Source organism: Squalius cephalus, assembly GCF_949319135.1.
Source record: "Squalius cephalus genome assembly, chromosome: 15".
NCBI classification, from domain to species: Eukaryota; Metazoa; Chordata; class Actinopteri; order Cypriniformes; family Leuciscidae; genus Squalius; species Squalius cephalus.
Window position 1 is genome coordinate 3420083 of NC_137136.1, and position 19945 is coordinate 3440027.

General features: G+C 38.6%; 2 protein-coding genes across 2 annotated transcripts in view; both read right to left on the bottom strand.

The window, feature by feature from the left end:
- Nucleotides 1–19945, bottom strand: part of LOC307172354 (leukocyte elastase inhibitor-like) — a 99225-nt gene that overhangs the window by 47173 nt on the left and 32107 nt on the right. The gene's annotated exons all lie outside the window — the stretch shown is intronic.
- LOC307172369 (prostate stem cell antigen-like) lies at nucleotides 6922–10032 on the bottom strand. Its single transcript, XM_079894686.1, has 5 exons — nucleotides 9971–10032; nucleotides 9765–9884; nucleotides 8520–8645; nucleotides 8163–8223; nucleotides 6922–8076 (listed from the first exon to the last, which is right to left on the bottom strand). Exons 1-4 carry the CDS (start codon nucleotides 10017–10019, stop codon nucleotides 8189–8191), a joined length of 330 nt encoding a protein of 109 aa, XP_079750812.1. The 5' UTR covers nucleotides 10020–10032; the 3' UTR covers nucleotides 6922–8076; nucleotides 8163–8188.

Below are 19945 nucleotides of genomic sequence, written 5' to 3' on the forward strand. Positions count from 1 at the left end.
GCAAATCAGCTTGTAACATTCCCTGTAATCACTCAACTGATGTTTATCCAACTGGAACAGCATCAGATTTACAGGTTATCTCAATCGGTTTGCCACATTTTTCGAAACAGTCTTACATTCTCTAAACTGTAAGTTCAATTCACAACTAAAAGGTAATTATGTAACTAACCCATAATGTTTGTAAAAGTATCTATCTAGTGTGTTATCAAAAGGTGTGATGAAGTTATGAAACTGCCATACGGTTTTGTGCTAGAACAGAGTTTGCTGATGGGATTACAATAAATGTTTTCACTGTGCCATATGACTGAATCTATAGGCTGGTTGACCTTTATAGATGAAGGGTGAGTTAGAGTAATGTGGCAGTCTCTACCATGGTAATCTGTTTACAGTATTATATGGCAAACATACTGCAATGTAAAATGCTGTATTTGATGCCATATGTCTCCCTTCTACTCTGATCAATCTGATTTTACTGTACAGTAATTACAATACAGTCATACAGTCTCCTCTCCCTTGTTATCTCTCTCTCTCTCTCTCTCTCTCTCTCTCTCTCTCTCTCTCTCTCTCTCTCTCTCTCTCTCTCTCTCTCTCTCACACACACACACACACACACACACACACACACACACTTTGAACATAGTGGTGGATATTATCTTTAACCACTTACGTAAAAATTCATTACATTTGGTTATCCACATCAGAAATTATGGATCGCAAACAAATTATATATAGAAACTGTATAGAATCAATATCTATAGAAGTCTATAGGTGTACCAACTGATTCCTTGATTAACCATTAAGATCAGTTGGATTAAATAACAGACAACACTCTAAACACTTTTACTATGATTTACTACTTTTTTTTTTGGATTAACATTTTTACATTTAAATATATTGATACAATTTTAATGCAGTGAAATCAATTACATACACTGTATGAACTGAGTAAATGTAAATATAATTTGGCATTTGGTACATTAACAAATAAAATTGAGTAGAAATAATTGGGGGAAAACGGAAAAAAACAATATTTATGAGTAATATTAACTGTTTTTATTCATGAGTAATATTGACTTTTATAGTATGAGTAATATTAACTTTTAATTTCCTCTAAAACTTCGTAAAATATTCCATACAACCACCGGTATACATGCCATTGGCCTTTATTGTCGATTAGTAACGTTACAGCAATACAGCATATTCTATACTGTTTTAATATGTATACAATAATGCCTATTGTGTAAAATGTTAAATTACTGCATAAATGGGGACAGCGCCATCTGTCTGATGCGTGATAGCATTTAGTGTACGGAATAAGGAGGATCGCCCACAGCAGAGATAACGAGACAAGCTATGGGTAAGTTGCACGTTTGCGCAGTCAGAGAATTATCAGTTAAAAGTGTCCAAAACACACAAATAACTGCTTTATTGTGGATTTATCCTGCAACGAACTTGTTAGGCAACTTTTGAAATGTGTTTGGCGTCGAGTGTGTTATTTTATATCGAGTTATTTTGTCTTTGTATTACGAGGCTCAATCGTAATTAATTTGTGAATTGTCCTGTGTTTTATGTAGAACTGATTAATTCTCTATGAAGTGAAACCCCTATTTCAATGTTTTATATCTCCATTGTACAGGTAATGTGTATAAAATATGTTGTTATAATGTGTTTAATAGATTAATTGTTTTATTCATGCAGCATTGTGCATATTCACCACTAGGTGGGGATGTTTCCCTTCACATTTAGTTTAATTGAGTTGTTAAGCATTTCATTGAGTTGATTTGTGATTAAGTCACTGAAAATGTATTATAATTGTCAATCTGCAAAATTGTACTCACTATACGATCACAACGCAAAAAGATTACATTAATTTAAAAAAAAAAGATTAAAAAGAAAGAGTATTGTTTTAAATTGATTTTATCTCGAATTAACTCGAATGTGTAGTTTACGTCGATTTGTTTGAATGAAAATCGTTTTTCTCTTTTAAATCCACCGACGCTTCCCTCTGGGCTCCCGTAGTTCCGAACGGGATCAGCGTTTGTCATAGAGATACACAAACAACATGGCAAATGAACAAGACCGCGGCAGCACAAGCACACCTGCCAAAAACATTTACAAACTGAATCTGCAGTAGAGGGTGACAGGGGAGTGGATTTTCAAACCTCTCCCGTCCCACTCCCACAAAAAAAAAATCCTGTCCCGTCCCAATCCCACGAATCCCACGAAAAAACATCCAATCCCGTCCCAATCCCAGAAGAATGACTCCTATTCCCTCCCACTCCCGTGTTGTGTTTTTTTGATCGGAATCTGTCAGTTACAGTAAAAAAAATACAGTAGGCCTACAGATAACAGCATAGCACAGTTTATGTTACTTTATTGAATTGAAAGCCAGTTTAAACAATGCACATTAAACAAATTAAATTTCCTGTAAATCATCCATGCAAACACACACACAGGCACACACGTATTATTTCAATTCAATTATTGTGATTTGATTTAATATTGACTCATTTGGATAAATATTAGGTAGGCTACACAAGATAGGCGTTATTTTTTCTCAAGAAAAAAACTCACCTAATGCTGTAAACATGCAGAGAGCCCTATCAGCTGGTAGTAGGCTATTATTTAAGGTTAAAAATAACTCAAATTAAATATAATGCGTTTTTTTATTATTATAATAACAACTTTATTTAATGATATAAGTAATAATATAATAAATATGTAATATAGAACACATATTTAGCTAAATACTCTCTATAGCTTTTTTTTTTTTTTCTTGCCAACTACATGCTATAGCCTATATTATGTTCATTAAATGGCTTTCCTGGTAAATGTGACATAATTGTTCTCCAGCTATGTTATTGACCTCTTCACGCTGATGAAAAACACGTATTGATCGATATTATGTATGAGGAATATACATTTCGGTAAGTTGTAGGCCTACTGTATCTTTCAACAGTGTTCATTCGTGTTTATTTACTTTTAGCTAGTAGAGATGATCGTGTCACGTGCGCTAGGGATCTGTCACGTAACATTGACAAGCGCCAAAACGGTATTTATTGTTTGAATTTCGTAATAAAATTGACAGAATCTGAGAGCTGAGATTTTTTTATATCATAAAGTAACCTGCTCTGTCTAGTCTGTCGGTCTCCGTGTCCTCGCGATTTTTCTGTGCGTGAGAAAATGGATGCGTGTCGTGAGAGCGTGTGAAAAGCGTGTGTCTCACGGTGAATGCGTGTGAGTTGGCAGCTCAGTCTTATATTATTGGTGGTTGGCATTGTATACTAACTTGGTGCATATATTACAGCCACCAACTGGTACGGGTGTGTGGAGCACGTCATTCAATACCAGCCACACCAAAGCAAACAGGAGAGCATAAAGAGACAGGGCAGATAGAATTTAGTTCAAAATTTAAATATAGCCTAGAGTTTATTTATAGAAACTGTATATTTGTGTATAAAGTTGGGTATCATGGTTTTATTACGATTCCCGGTCCCGCCCACTCCCGCTGACATTTTTTCCTGTCCCGTCCCAATCCCGTGATTAATAGCCTAGTGATTTTGTTTCCCATCCCGTGGGATTCCCGAAAAAATGTCAGCCTCTAATCTGCAGGGCTGCCAACTCTCACGAATTCACCGTGAGACTCACGCACTTGTCACTTTTTATACACTCTCAGGCCACACATCCATTTTCTCACGCAGAGAAAAACTGCGAAGCAAAGAGAGGACACTGACACAGACAGACAAGACAGAGAAGGTTAGCCTACTATTGATATGAAATCAGTTCTTCTCTCAGATTTTATCAATTTAATTACGAAATTCAAACAATTTACACCGTTTTGGCCCTTGTAAATGTGACGTGACAGATCTCAGTTCAAGCGGCACGTAAGCCGATCACCCTTTAGGCTACTACTAGTTAATGTTAAATAAACACGAATGATCAATAGATAATTTGAAAGATACAGTTCATCTTATCGAAATGTAATCAAATCGAACGACCCGTGTTTTTCAACTGTGGAAAGAGGTCCATAAAACAGCTGGAGAACAATATGTCACGCAACGATCGATTTAAATCGTAAATCAGATTTTTTTGTGAAAAAAAAAATAGGTGTTTTTTTTTTTTTTTTAGGCCATATCGCCCAGCCCTAGTTTTAAATAAACAGAAGCAGAGATAAGGAGACATGCTGTGGAACTGATTAATTCTCTATGAAGTGAAACCCCTATTTCAACGTTTTATATCTCCATTGTGCAGCTCCACTCGGCAGAAAGACCGCCCAGCCAAGACCGTCACGGTCACACCTACGTTTAAACTCATGTAACTAAGTTAGAAGTAACAATTAAACATTCAAGTAATTCAAGTGTAATCAACCAGTCTGTTATCCAATTTCCACGTATCAGCGCTGGTTCTCGTGCCTGAGATTGTCTCGCGCTCTGCGGGTGAACTTCTAACTTCAGACCGCCGTCCTGCGTTTCACTCACAGCCGAAAGATACTGCGAGAAACTGACTCCATAACCTGCCAATAAACAAACAGTGCACAGTTCTGAGAACATTTTATCATCAAAATTAATTATATTCATTATCTTTAGGTATGAAGTCGTGTGTGTTTTATATTTCAATCACGCGAAGAAAAGACAGGCACCACAGAGTTTAGGTGAGTCACATTGCGTCTCTGTATGTCTTTTTGCATGAAATAAAATTAATTAAAGCACAGTAATGATTTTATAGATAAAATACAACACACACAAACCTGAATTTCACAGAGGAAATGCACCAGTTCTGCGCCGCTGAGAAGAGAGAACTGTTCTGGAGACTGGAGAGAGTTCAGACGGCCCGCGCTCACTCAACCGTTGAGTTGTCCTCAGGTCAGAGGGTGGGGGAGGGGTGCATTGTTTTAATTGAGTAAACTTACTCAATTTCTTAAAGGGGTCATATAATGCAATTTTTGTACAAGCTAATATGATTCTTGTAAAAGTTTGTAATATACTTATTACTTAAATTAAAAATTCTCATTAGTATTGTAAGAAAACACTCATTTTACCTGGTCAAAAACAGCTCTGTTTTCAGTGTTTAAGTGCATGTGTCTTTAAATGATAATGAGCTATGCTCACCCCGCCCCTCTGTTCTGTGCGTACACCGTTTGTAATTATAACACAATAACCATAAAGCGTTGTTCATTATGAATGTGGGATTATGAATTATATTGAGAACATCATACATAGAAAACATGCCGTAATGTACCCTGAGTGTAAACAGCCGCATTCATCGTGAAGCGTGCAAGCGATTTGCAAAGATTAATATAAATATTAATATAAAGGTTAATAAAACGTTACACTCACTACAGTTCTTCTGGAGGTGCAGCAGGAACACGAATAGTTGGTACCGATCCTTTTTTCAGGAGCAGCTTCTTAGCAAAACCAGCTTTATAACGTTACTAACCCTTGTTTGTAAAGCAGTCTGGTGTGTGAAATGATTCACGCAAACATGAAAGCATTGCTGTTGATCGTGGGGAATATTCCCTTCGAAAACAAACTCAGCCACTGTGTCTTCAGCGGTTCGGATTTAGGAACATCAACATGACTGCTGTGTTCCTTATTGCACCCAAGAACAGAACACCACAATCGCTTAGACGCCATTCTGCTCATAGACAGTGCTCCAACGTTTCAACAATGACCGCGCCGGTCCGCGCGGACTATGATGACAGTTCGCTCACGAGCGAGGGCGGAACTGTGTTGAAACTCTGCTGTCAATCAACAATCATGGGAGGGGCGTCCGACCGTGTGACGTCACACGGTCGAACGGCTTGATTTGAGATGGGAAAACATATAAGAAGATTAAAAAAAAAACATGAATTTTGATCATTTTATGATGGTTGTGTACAGGCACTGCCAACACACATTTCAGTACAATCAACTTGTAAAAGTGCATGTACCATTATATGACCCCTTTAAGTGTGTGATAAAGATTAATATTGTTGAAAGTAATATTTGTGGTTGTTGAAACAAATCAGTTTAATTATCAATTCTCAAAATATTTAGATATAAATTTCACAAATATGATGTGTATTTTAAATAAATAATTGGTTAGTCAAATACTAAATTCTTTTAGTCAAAAAAATAAATAAAAAAACTGTAAATTTTAGACAAAATTAACTGTTGAATTTTTAGTCAATTATTTTGGTATGTTCAACTCAAACCATCAAGTAAATGATATTCAGAGATTTTATAAGTTAAGTTAATAAAGGTAATTATTACCGTGACATTTACTAAGCTACTGAATTATTTTTTAGAGTGAAATGTGTTAAACTGTACGAGAAGAGATGCAAAAGTCAAAAGTTTGATAGTAAGAGCTTTATGAAAGGTATCTGTGAATTAAACATTTACTTAGATGAAACACTTATTTTGTGTTGTGAAAAGGATACTTTGTGATTTTGTGTATTGTAATAACACAGTTGAAAATATTCTATATTCTATAAATGTTTGAAAAAAGGGCCACTTTTGATGATCTGTTGTGATATTAGTACTACGAGTTTTGAGAATGTACACCTTACTTGTGAAAATAGTACCAATGAATAATAAAAAATAAAAAACTGTAAACGGCAATTTCAGCCAGGGTCTGGTCGTTTGTGATTATTTTTAGATAAGATGTGACTGCAATCTATAGCCATTTTTTTTAGGCTGCACTTACAAAGAGCAACGTGTAGCTGATTAAATGTAGAGGTGACCTTGTATTTTCTGCAAGCTTAACTTCTCAAGGTAATTAAAAATACTTTTCCATTGTCATAATTCACAATTTATATATACAGTGAAACAGCAAAAACTAAATGTTACATATACACACACACGCATATATATTTAAATATATATATATATATATAGTCAACAGAAGAAAGAAATTCGTACAGGTTTGGAACAACATGAGAGTGAGTAAATGATGACAGAATTTTAATTTTTGGATGAACTATTCCTTTAAAAACAAACGGTACATCAAAAAGTTATAACGATTTATTCTCACTAAAAACACCCAATAACTGAACATACGTGTGTCACCATAATCATAAAGACTGTAGTTTTAACCACAACAATTGGGTGGTTAAGGTTACAGATGCTCTTAAACGGGCCTCTGATGATTTGCTCTTTTTTGGCAGCCGACAAGTCACCCATTTCACACACGGCTTACCTAAAGACTGCCGAAAAGCACATATGCTGCACTGATATACAAACTACACAATTTAAATGACAAAAAAAAAAAAAAATAATTACAATATTCTTTTTTTTTTCACTGTAGCACAAAATATATTAACTCCTATAACAATGGATGTTCACATTATTTTGTCCAACTCCTGTATTTTTTTTTTTTTTAAATGTCACATCAGAACACCAAATCTAGTTCAGAGAAAATTCGCATTGTAGAATCTGAAGAGTTGCTGGATTCAGTGCAGCAGGAAGTAGGAGAGCAGAGAACAGGAGAAGAACAGGAAGCTCAGGGTGACACTGTTAGCATCGCTATATGTGGCGCTAGTGACACTGTAATTACTGTTATATGTGGAGTTAGTGACACTGTTATTACCGTTATGCGTGGAGTTAGTGACACTGTAATTACTGTTATATGTGGAGTTAGTGACACTGTTATTACCGTTATGCGTGGAGTTAGTGACACTGCTATTACCGTTAGACGCGGAGTTAGTGACACTGTTATTACCGTTATGTGTGGTGTTCTGGGTGACACTGTTATTACCGTTATACGTGGTGTTCTGGGTGACACTGTTATTACCGTTATACGTGGTGTTCTGGGTGACACTGTTATTACCGTTATGCATGGTGTTCTGGGTGACACTGTTATTACCGTTATACGTGGTGTTCTGGGTGACACTGTTATTACCGTTATACGTGGTGTTCTGGATGACCCTGTTATTACCGTTATACATGGTGTTCTGGGTGAAACTCGTGTTGGCAGCACCGTTACACAGGTTCCCCTCACAACATCTGATGACTGTAACATTACTATTTAATGGTATGGAATCACAATAAGATTTAGAGACACAGCCTTTTGCAACAATTGACTTGTTTCCGATAGCCCCTGATGAAAAGAAAGAAACAAAGGTTAGTCTAAGCTTTAATGGTCTTCTTAATTTTTCCAACCTTCTTCCTTTTCCAGATTCTCACCTGTATCTACAAAAAAGCAGCGGTCTTCAATCCCTGTACAGTTTACTATGTTTGTGCAGTTCTGCCCATCACAAGAGAAACATTTCTTTCCATTAGGGATGTTAAAGGCATCTACAGAAAGGGGTAGGGGTAGGGGTAGGGGTAGGGGTGGGGGTGGGGGGGGGGGCGAGTATTCTTTTGTTATTTTCTAGGTACAAAATATATCTATTGAAACAGCACTCATTTAGCTGCCTACTCAATTCAGTCAAATATACACGGCAAACATTACACACTGCATTTTATTTCCTGATTGTAACTTTAGTGTTGACTTTACAGAAGATCATTTAAAGAAGTAATTTGCTTAGGAAAGCACAATACCTGGAGCATCTTTGACATTACACAGGTCCGTGTTACAGCAGGAAGAAGTCGTCTTTATGTTGCCCACGTTCATGGACCCATTTTGACAGTCAAAAGTACAACCTTTAATCTTTAGATCAATATCACCTAAAAACATGAATAAAACAGGAAAGATTGGTTCTACTGCACATTATTTTGATGGAAAATTATATATATATAGATAGCAACTGATAAATCCTATTCTGCTGAATTAGCAAGGCCACTTTGCTTTGGACGCAGCCGTCGAAATGAGACGCAGCCTCTGTGTGGGTGGAGCAAGAGTCTAAAGCAGTCAAGTAATTTTGTGCGTATATGCAACATGTAGCCATACATCAGTCCCCAGAGAGTAAATGTTGAATTAAAGTGTTATTTTATTTTATTTTTTGTACAAGTTGATACAGAGTAGATCTACTAGTGTTTAATGCTCTGTTGGGATTTAAAAGGGTTTTAGTTGTCTGAGTTCTGTGGTTTACCTCTGTGCTGAAAAGTAGAGCCTGTGGTTAGGTTGAGTATGAGCCGAGAAACATTGACGCTATGCTGCATGTTGCTTTATTTAAAGGCAGTAACTGTGTTGATGCTGTGATCATCTCTTTGCTTATTATGTTTTTGTAATTTATGTAGTTTTGCAAACACATGCATGTGAGCTGTTATTAGCTATGATGAACTGCACAAGATTGTTTATTTTAATTATTATTTGTGTATTTTTATAAATAAGACATCATTTTTTTGTGGAGGCAAATTAAATAAGTCTGTATAAATATATTTTTTTAACTTAATGATTTAAGGCAATCAGTTTCCCCAAATGAAACGAGTGGTATTATTACGTTAACATGATTACATTAAAGATCACACTAGGTAAGATTACAAATGACTATAAAATAACAGTAAAGGGAACTTACTGTTAACCAATTAACAGTTTTTTCTATATCATTTTACAGGCTTTTTACAGTTATTGTAAATATATTATATAAATATATTATAAATTTAGCATTTTTCTCATTTCAAACTATTCTTTAACACAAATACTGCTGATAGCATAACAATCTGACAGCAAAACAATTCAAAACAGTAATCTACATACAGTATAGAATATTCTGTGATTGATTTTTTTTTATTATCTTACTGTGTGACAAGGTAAATTTTCACTGTGTCAGCACCAGTAAATAATACCAGCCTCTCCATCAGTCAAATATAACAGTACATTTGAATCTATCAAACTGGACTTACCATGTTTTGACACCTCTGTATAACTCGAACACTGATAAGTCCCATTGGTGCATGTTTCTACCGTTTGATTTGCACAAGTACCGTTCTGACTCCTGCACTTATAACAGCTGAGAGAGTGTCCTATAGTAATAAAACAGAGACAGTGAAAGACATCAATGATCTGCATTTGTACTTAAAAACATTACAAACACTATTTATCTTTTTACCTGCAGTGAAAAGAATGACCAGAAGAAAAACTGAGATTTGCAGATCCATCTTTGATGAGTAGGTGAATAAAATAATTTGTTTCAGTGCTCATTTTATAGCTTATCAGAAGGGGAGGGACTTAATGAGAAAAATAAAAGTCAGAGAAAGTATCAGCTTACATAATTTACTTGCCAGTTAATGATAAATAAAGGTTGAATAAGGAAATTATACATTTCCAACCTTCTTAAAGTGACAGTTCACCCAAAAAAGAAAATTCTGTCATCTTTTATTCACCCACATGTTATTCAAAATCTGCATGACTTTCTTTCTTCTGTAGAACACAAAAGTAGATATTTTGAATAATGTCTTTGTGGGTTTTGTTTTTTCTGCATGTGTTTTTGTCCATAAAATGAAAGCCGATGAGGTTCAATGTTGTTTGGGCGTAAATCTTCTTGTGTTCTGCAGAAGAAAGAAAGGTAAGTTATTGAACTAATACTCATTTTCATGGTATCCCACAGACAAAAAAAGAGAATGCGACAGCAACTAAAAATGACCATTAAAACTATAATTAAATCAGTTAAATTAAATAAATATAATTCAGTGTCTATTTCAATGTGCCGCACATGTTTGTTGTATAATGCTCTTTTCACATAATTAAATGTTCTCTAATCCAACCTGTTACATTTTTTAATTAGGCTAATGAAATTAACATTTGACATCTACTCCATCAACAGAGGCTGGACCTGCACCACCACTGATAGATGAAGAGGAGATACACAATACTGGAAGAATATTAAAATCCAACAGGAAAATAATTACTGTTGCTTTTGTATTTGTAGTAAATAAAAATGACCAAATAAATTGTGAATAATTTGTGTATTTAACAGCTGCGGTGGTTACGGCATATATCTCTACCCTTCCATCTGGCATCCTCCCATTCCATACAGTAATCTATTTCATTTTCGGAAGGTGCGATGATGGGATTATGTGTGTGTCATCAATGCATCCTACCACACTGGAAATCATAAAGGAAATTCTAATTATTAGGTTATTTTCAGAGGTCAAAGCAAGATGTTATCAAGTGCACAGTTGTTATCAACAGTACAGTTTCTGCCTGCTTAAAAGTTATCGATGATATAAAAGCGGCAATTGATAAAAAGTTATTCTGTATGGCTGTGTTCATTGACCTTACAAAGGCATTTGACACAGTGGATCACTTCATGCTAATCAAAACCTTGTTGAATATTGGTGTTGGTCATAGAGCTGTAAATTGGTTTCACAGCTATCTCTGAACGGATGCAAATTGTAAGACATGGGAATGTAACATCTGACCCTGTCGTTCTAAAAAAGGGTGTCCCACAAGGATCAGTTTTAGGTCCTTTGCTTTTTATTATCTATATAAATAATGTTTGTAGTGAATTTAAATACTCACAGTATCATTTGTATGCCGATGACACAATTATGTATTCTTGTGCCTCTACACCTGAGACTGCCTGTGTGAATTTGCAGTCAGATTTCACCTCATTACAATCCGCCTTGTTTGATTTGAAGCTACTTTTAAATGCAAAAAAGACGAAGGCAATGATTTTTGCCCCCGTAGGTACTAAAGTCCCAGTTCTTGCTATTAAGACACTCCAAGATGAAGCTATTGAACTTGTTGATACTTACAAGTATTTGGGTATCTGGCTTGATAAAGGTTTTACCTTTAAAAAACACATTGAAGCTCTCGCTATGAAACTTAAATTCACTCTGGCATTCTTATATAGATTCAAATCTTGCTTTTTCAGGTCTATAAGAAAAAGACTGGTTGCAGGACTATTCCTGTCTCAGATAGATTATGGGGATATCATCTATCAATTTGCTTGTCCATCTACTCTGTCAATACTAGACCCTCTTTATCATGCGGCTCTCAGGTTCATTACAAATGCTGGCTATCAGACACATCATTGCATCTTATACAATATGGTAAATTGGCCGTCACTTAAATCGCGCAGGATGCGACATTGGTACATTTTTATTTATAAAGCGATTTTAGGTATCTTGCCGTCTTATATTTGTTTAAAATTTGTTCGTACCCAAAGTACATATCGATTAAGATCTAGTGATGTACTACTTTTTAATGTACCAAGAATGAGGACAGAAGCAGGAAAGAGGGGTCTGTCATTCTATGGTCCTTCGTCCTGGAATGAACTCCAAGACTTAAGATTGGTGCGCTAATTTCATTAGCTGCTTTTAAAAAAAGAATATCGGATATGCGGACGGACGTGTAATTGCTTTAATTAATGGTGGGTGGATATTGACTTCTAGCCACTATTTTCGTTTGTTTATATATTTTAAATTCACTGCATCTTCACATGCAAATATTTTGTAAATTTTGTGTAAATCTGCATTGTATTTTATATTGTAATGTATTGTCTTGTAACCTATTGAACGTGCTATACAGGACTCCCTTGTAAAAGAGACTGTGTCTCAGTGGGACTTTTCCTGTTTAAATAAAGGTTATATATAAGTGAACATCATTTATCAGACTAGCCTCATTTAAACTGATTCTCCACCACTGACCTGCAATCCTGTGAATCTCCTCTTTGATGGATCTCACAGGATTATGTCCAGGAAATAACACAAAAACTCTCAGAAAGAGCATGAGAGTGAGGCACACTTTCCTTCCCGCTCTGATATAGTGGCCTTACTAATGTGCTCTGCATCTCCAAGGTTTTATAGAAAAATGTGCAATAAATGAATGTACTGCACTGCAAAAAATGCTTTTCTTACTTAGCCTTTTTGTCTTGTTGTTTCCAGTCAAACTATCTAAACATTCTTAAATCAAGATGCATTTACTACATAAGAAAAACTAAGTTTATCTAAGAAAACCTGCTCCCAACCAGGTTAGGTTAACAGAGTAAGTTGCCATGGTAACTGACTCTGAGTATAAGTTACCTCTCTTTCAGAAACGGGCTTGACTTACTCTGCTTTCTCGGGTTTGACATACCTCCCATTCTGAAACGGAAAACCCAGTGTTTCCCTAATTTCAGGGTTAACATAGCCTACTCAGAGTTTTCACTTAACCTTCTTTCTGAAACAGGCCCCAGGAAAAGGGGTTTGTAAGTAGCACCAAAACATTGCTGATCTAAGATCCGCTTGCGTCAAGGGGAAGGGGTTACCGTGACCAACTAAGGCGGAAAAACATTTTTGAAATAGTAGCTAAAAACGATGGACGCGGTTAAGCAAAATTACACAAATTCTACAAATTACGGGCTACACGAACACGTTGGATTCACTGTGTTTGAATGCCGATGAGCATCAATAGTAACATCCGACATTGTTGATGGTGTGTTTGTGTTTGACGCTAGCATTGATGCTGGGAAAGATGAGATGTATACAGTGACGTAAGACCTGGCTCTGTGGTGGCTCTCTAGCATGTGGAAAGGCAAACCAGTTCTTACAGTAGAAGGCTCGATAACACAGAAGAAGAAGAAAGTATAAGAACATAGAAGAAAGATAACACAAACATAAGGTAAAAAAAAATTGGCCTTTATAAAGGTAAAAACACCCTGGGGTAAATATAAAAAGATTTTCAAGGCTTAATGTCGAGCCCTGCTTAAGGTATTACCTACATTCAGTGTTGAGTTACTGGAAAAAAAGCAATATTTTCAATATTATTATTTGTTTTTTTTTGTTTGTTTTTTTGAGTGAGTGCATATTTATAAACATTTTTAGCCAATCGGCTAATTTTCATAGGTTGTCCTTTGTCCAGTTGTTTAAAGGATACATAAATACAAGCAAAATACAAACAAACTGTACAGACAAAAATAATAATAATAATAATTTTCGAATATCTTTTTGCTTACTTACAATGTATGTTGCAACTACCTAAAATATTTATGTATGACCTACGCATAAACACTGGGTGGGACATTAAACATCCTGTATAAATAACCCAGATCCGGCCCACACTTGACTCAAAGGATGATTAAACATCTAATTTACATCATAATTTAACAATCAACACTAGAATTGATGTGCAAATATAATGAAAAAAACTGACTTTTCAAAAACTCCACAAGTCACCATGCCATGTGGGCTGTAAGGTTGGCACTGTAAATATGTACACAAATAAATCTATTTCATCAAGTTGTCTATTTCATTATTGACCTTTATTAATTTCCTGTTCAGGCTGGGTTTTGGTGGTGATACTGGTTTGATGCTGGTCTAGCTGGTGGATCAGTAAAGCCATGCTATTCACCAGTTTAAAGCTAATGTGTTCAAGTAATGATCTTAATCTAAAACAAACTAAACAGTTTTTTTTAAAGGGTAATTGATCCAAAAATCTCTGTATCTATTTCATCTCGGAAGTTGCACTACATCACGCTATAAAATGAGCACTGAAACTGGCACGTCATTTCCTTCACCTCTTGATTAAAGATGGATCAGCAAATCTTAGTTTTTCTTCCATTAATTTTTTAACTGCATCAGGTATAAAAGTTTCTGTAACACGAGGGAGCAAGGAAGACAGGCACGGACAAGACTCTGAGCGCAGGACATTTAAAACAAACAGGAACCAAGAAACAAGAATGACAAGAACATAAACAAACAAACACAGCAAACAGTGAGGCTTATGGTGCATTCCAGGCAACCTGTAACCCGTGTTTTTCCAACCTTATACCCATGAAAGTGCACTGGAATGGCAGTCAAACCCGTGACTTCCCACCCATGAACTCATACTAGATCGATGTACTCCCAGTTACGAGCTCTGACGTCACATAGCCCGCGAAACCATCCAAAACAACAATGGCAGCCCCTACGGATGCAGTGTTTCTGCAGGCGGTACACGGTGAGAATACACTTTAGGACAATATAACGTTGCAGTCAAATTAATAATAATATAATAATAATGATAATAATACACACACGATTATGTATTACAATGTTATGTGTCTGAAACAATAAGTATGTCGTGAAAGTGTATTGCCGCATGGAAAATGTTGACAGCTGAACTTGACAGCATTGATCATGCTTATGAAAAAAAAAATATATGTAACGTACAATTTCTCAGCATAGCGAAATTGGCATACAATGTTTAGCTAGCTTGATCTCATGCTTTTATCATCAAAAGTACAATCCATGTACATCTGCTGTACTGAAATCAGCTTCCATTCGAACACACTCAGGTAGTTTGACGTGACTGGCCTGGAACGCTACAAAGTTGTGAGTCGTGGTTTGAAGTCGTGATTTACGTGCTCAAAAACCTGCCTGGAACGCAGCATTATATACACAGAGAAAACTGGATGAACAAGACACAGGTGCAAACAATCAGGGAGTAATGAAAGGGAAACCAGAAGAACTACAAAGGCTCTGTCCAAAAACTTGTTGCCTTGCTGCCTTAAAGGAAATTACTTTGCAGGCAGCTTTTGAGCACAAATGTTTGTCACTAAACTAATTTTGGACAGACTTCTGAGGCAGTGTCACGGTTTAATTATCTACAGCAAAATATAGCAAGCTTTGGTGATTACTAAGCAAATGTTTAATTAGCCTACTGCAATAGTAATTTCTAGTTAGAAATGACATCAGAAATGGAAAACATTGGTCAAAAACGTACATTTACACACAGACTGACCAGAAACCGTAACTTTCAGATGGCATCTTTATTTTTCTAGCTCAACTGTCACAGAATGGGAAGCACAGGATTGTGGGATTATTCTAAAATATCTGGGATGCTGAGATGATGAAACTGATCAGGAAGATTATTAATAAAGCAATCTTTAGTGGCAGAAGTGATAGGTCTAACATATTTGTAACACGGAGTCGGCTTTGCAGCCTTGGCTAAATGAAGTTTACACGAGACTAGATAATGATCTGAGATGTCATCGCTCTGCTGCAGAATTTCAACGGCATCAGCATTGATTCCATGTGATAATATTAGATCTAGAATATGATTACGACAATGAGTGGGTCCGACACATTTTGTCTTACTCCAATAGAGTTCAGAATGTCTTTAAATGCCAATCCCAATGCATCTTTTTTTGTTATCTACATGTATATTAAAATCACCAACAATTAGGACATTATCTGCAGCCAGTACTTATGTCACCTGTGCAGGCCGGGGTGGGCACCAGATGACCGGTCGCACCCCTAACTTACACCCCACCGTGAGGAGCCGACACCGCAGGTACACAACAGACAGAAAACAGTGGAGTACAGTAAAAAGTTCTTTATTGATTAAAACTCTGATTTTAGAACAACTCTCCGTGGGTAGGTTTCTTCGTGTCAACCAGGAGGACAGCCAGAATAGCCGTATTCTTCGGGGCTCAGGCAGAGAGAATGGAGGTAGGTTGCTCACCAGCGTAACTGCTCTCTTCGGGGCTCAAGCAGAGAGAATGGAGGTAGGTTGCTCACCAGCGTAACTGGTCTCTTCGGGGCTCAGGCAGAGAGAATGGAGGTAGGTTGCTCACCAGCGTAACTGCTCTCTACGGGGCTCAGGCAGAGAGAATGGAGGTAGGTTGCTCACCAGCGTAACTGCTCTCTACGGGGCTCAGGCAGAGAGAATGGAGGTAGGTTGCTCACCAGCGTAACTGCTCTCTTCGGGGCTCAAGCAGAGAGAATGGAGGTAGGTTGCTCACCAGCGTAACTGCTCTCTTCGGGGCTCAAGCAGAGAGAATGGAGGTAGGTTGCTCACCAGCGTAACTGCTCTCTACGGGGCTCAAGCAGAGAGAATGGAGGTAGGTTGCTCACCAGCGTAACTGCTCTCTTCGGGGCTCAGGCAGAGAGAATGGAGGTAGGTTGCTCACCAGAGTAACTGCTCTCTTCGGGGCTCAGGCAGAGAGAATGGAGGTAGGTTGCTCACCAGAGTAACTGCTCTCTTCGGGGCTCAGGCAGAGAGAATGGAGGTAGGTTGCTCACCAGAGTAACTGCTCTCTTCGGGGCTCAGGCAGAGAGAATGGAGGTAGGTTGCTCACCAGAGTAACTGCTCTCTTCGGGGCTCAGGCAGAGAGAATGGAGGTAGGTTGCTCACCAGCGTAACTGGTCTCTTCGGGGCTCAGGCAGAGAGAATGGAGGTAGGTTGCTCACCAGCGTAACTGCTCTCTACGGGGCTCAGGCAGAGAGAATGGAGGTAGGTTGCTCACCAGCGTAACTGCTCTCTACGGGGCTCAGGCAGAGAGAATGGAGGTAGGTTGCTCACCAGCGTAACTGCTCTCTTCGGGGCTCAAGCAGAGAGAATGGAGGTAGGTTGCTCACCAGCGTAACTGCTCTCTTCGGGGCTCAAGCAGAGAGAATGGAGGTAGGTTGCTCACCAGCGTAACTGCTCTCTACGGGGCTCAAGCAGAGAGAATGGAGGTAGGTTGCTCACCAGCGTAACTGCTCTCTTCGGGGCTCAGGCAGAGAGAATGGAGGTAGGTTGCTCACCAGAGTAACTGCTCTCTTCGGGGCTCAGGCAGAGAGAATGGAGGTAGGTTGCTCACCAGAGTAACTGCTCTCTTCGGGGCTCAGGCAGAGAGAATGGAGGTAGGTTGCTCACCAGAGTAACTGCTCTCTTCGGGGCTCAGGCAGAGAGAATGGAGGTAGGTTGCTCACCAGAGTAACTGCTCTCTTCGGGGCTCAGGCAGAGAGAATGGAGGTAGGTTGCTCACCAGCGTAACTGCTCTCTACGGGGCTCAAGCAGAGAGAATGGAGGTAGGTTGCTCACCAGCGTAACTGCTCTCTTCGGGGCTCAAGCAGAGAGAATGGAGGTAGGTTGCTCACCAGCGTAACTGCTCTCTTCGGGGCTCAAGCAGAGAGAATGGAGGTAGGTTGCTCACCAGCGTAACTGCTCTCTACGGGGCTCAAGCAGAGAGAATGGAGGTAGGTTGCTCACCAGCGTAACTGCTCTCTTCGGGGCTCAGGCAGAGAGAATGGAGGTAGGTTGCTCACCAGAGTAACTGCTCTCTTCGGGGCTCAGGCAGAGAGAATGGAGGTAGGTTGCTCACCAGCGTAACTGCTCTCTTCGGGGCTCAGGCAGAGAGAGAATGGAGGTAGGTTGCTCACCAGCGTAACTGCTCTCTACGGGGCTCAAGCAGAGAGAATGGAGGTAGGTTGCTCACCAGAGTAACTGCTCTCTTCGGGGCTCAGGCAGAGAGAATGGAGGTAGGTTGCTCACCAGCGTAACTGCTCTCTTCGGGGCTCAGGCAGAGAGAATGGTGGTAGGTTGCTCACCAGCGTAACTGCTCTCTTCGGGGCTCAGGCAGAGAGAATGGAGGTAGGTTGAAACCACCGCTGCTTCAGCAATGCATTCTCCACACTCGTGTTCACTACAACCCACACAGGTAAACACATGTGAATAAATACTATCAGATACTGTGAATCACTTCACTCACAAAGGTAAGGCTTCAGCGCGGCGTCTCATCCATCACTCATCGAGATAATCCTGGTCGCGACAATGGGGAAGTGTAGGACACTCACTGCAACAACAACTTCCCTTAAACAGTCAGCTTCACGTCATAGGTTTTTGAAACAGTTACAAGAATTGTCAATAATGTCCATGTGATGCCCTTTTAAACTCCACTCAATCCAAGCGCTCTCCAATCGGGACCTCGCGGACCATCCTTACGCACCTGTTTCTGATTAAAACATTAGAATAGCCGGCGTTTGCGAGTTTACCCGAAACCGGAAATTCGGTGGGTCCCATGCTGAAAGCGCTCCCCATAGGAACCTTAACTCCGAATATTCGTTCCGTCTTCTCCGCGACTAGTCACCCGTGACACTAACTCTGATAGAAAATCAGCAAATTCTTTGATAAAGTCTGTATGGTGCCAAATCTCAAACGTGATTTATCATTTATATATTGTTACATTAAGCACCAACACTTCAAAATAATTATATTTGAAACTAGACTTCTGAGCAATTTTTTTAATATTACTATAAATTACAGCAACACCTCCCCCTTTGCCTTTCAGACGAGGTTCATGTTTATAACAGTAATCTTGCGGGGTGGTCTCATTTAAAGTAATGTAATCATTTGTTTTATCATTTTTTATTTGTTGAACGTCAATTAAATGTTTACCCTTAGATGGGTTTGGAAGTTTTTTATATTTCCTAATTCGGGGAACAGACAAAGTCTCTATATGATTATATCTAGGTGAAAGAGGCTCTATGTGATGGGATTTATCTGACCTTGGTGACGTGAGACGGCTGGCAGACGGTCGGTTTAGCCAGGCTGTCTGCTTCCTGACCTGAGCCCCAGTTCATTTTTGAGCTCTAAGACTATGTGCCATATTACTAGAGAGAAGAGCAGCACCATCCCAGGAGGGATGAATACCATCTCTTTTCAACAGGTCATGTCTGCCCCAAAAACTTTTCCAATTGTCTATGAATTCTATATTATATTGCGGACACCACTTAGACAGCCAGCCATTGAGTGAGGACAATCTACTAAGTATCTCATCACTCCTGCGAACAGGAAGGGGGGCCAGAGCAAATTACAGTGTCTGACATCGTATTTGCGAGTTCACACACCTCTTTAAAGGTCCCCTATTATGCAAAATTCACTGTTACATGCTGTTTGGACATAATTGTGTGTTGGCAGTGTGTACACAACCACCCAATAGTGATAAAAATCCACTCACTCCTTTTTTATTAATCCCCATAAATCATCAGCAGTGTCTCCCAACTACCTGTTTTCAAAATGCTGTTTTAGTGACGTCACTAAGCACAGGCCCGCCCACGAGTGTTGACAGACACTGCCGTTTTAACATAGCCCCGCCCTGATCGCGTTCACAGCTCCTGCACTGACGAGAATGTCTCCCAAGCGTTGTAGGTGTTGTGTGGCTGGATGTATTAATCCACATAGCTCTCTCTATTTACTCCCGAAATTTGAGGCAGCCGCTGAAGACGAGGTGGAATTATTTTGTTTTTAAAGAAAATGCTCCCTCAACTCTACCGAAATTCGTTTATGTACTTGCGCACTTCTTATAACTTACTGTGTTTACTCAGCTCTTACGGTGATTTTCTGAAGTAAAACTGAC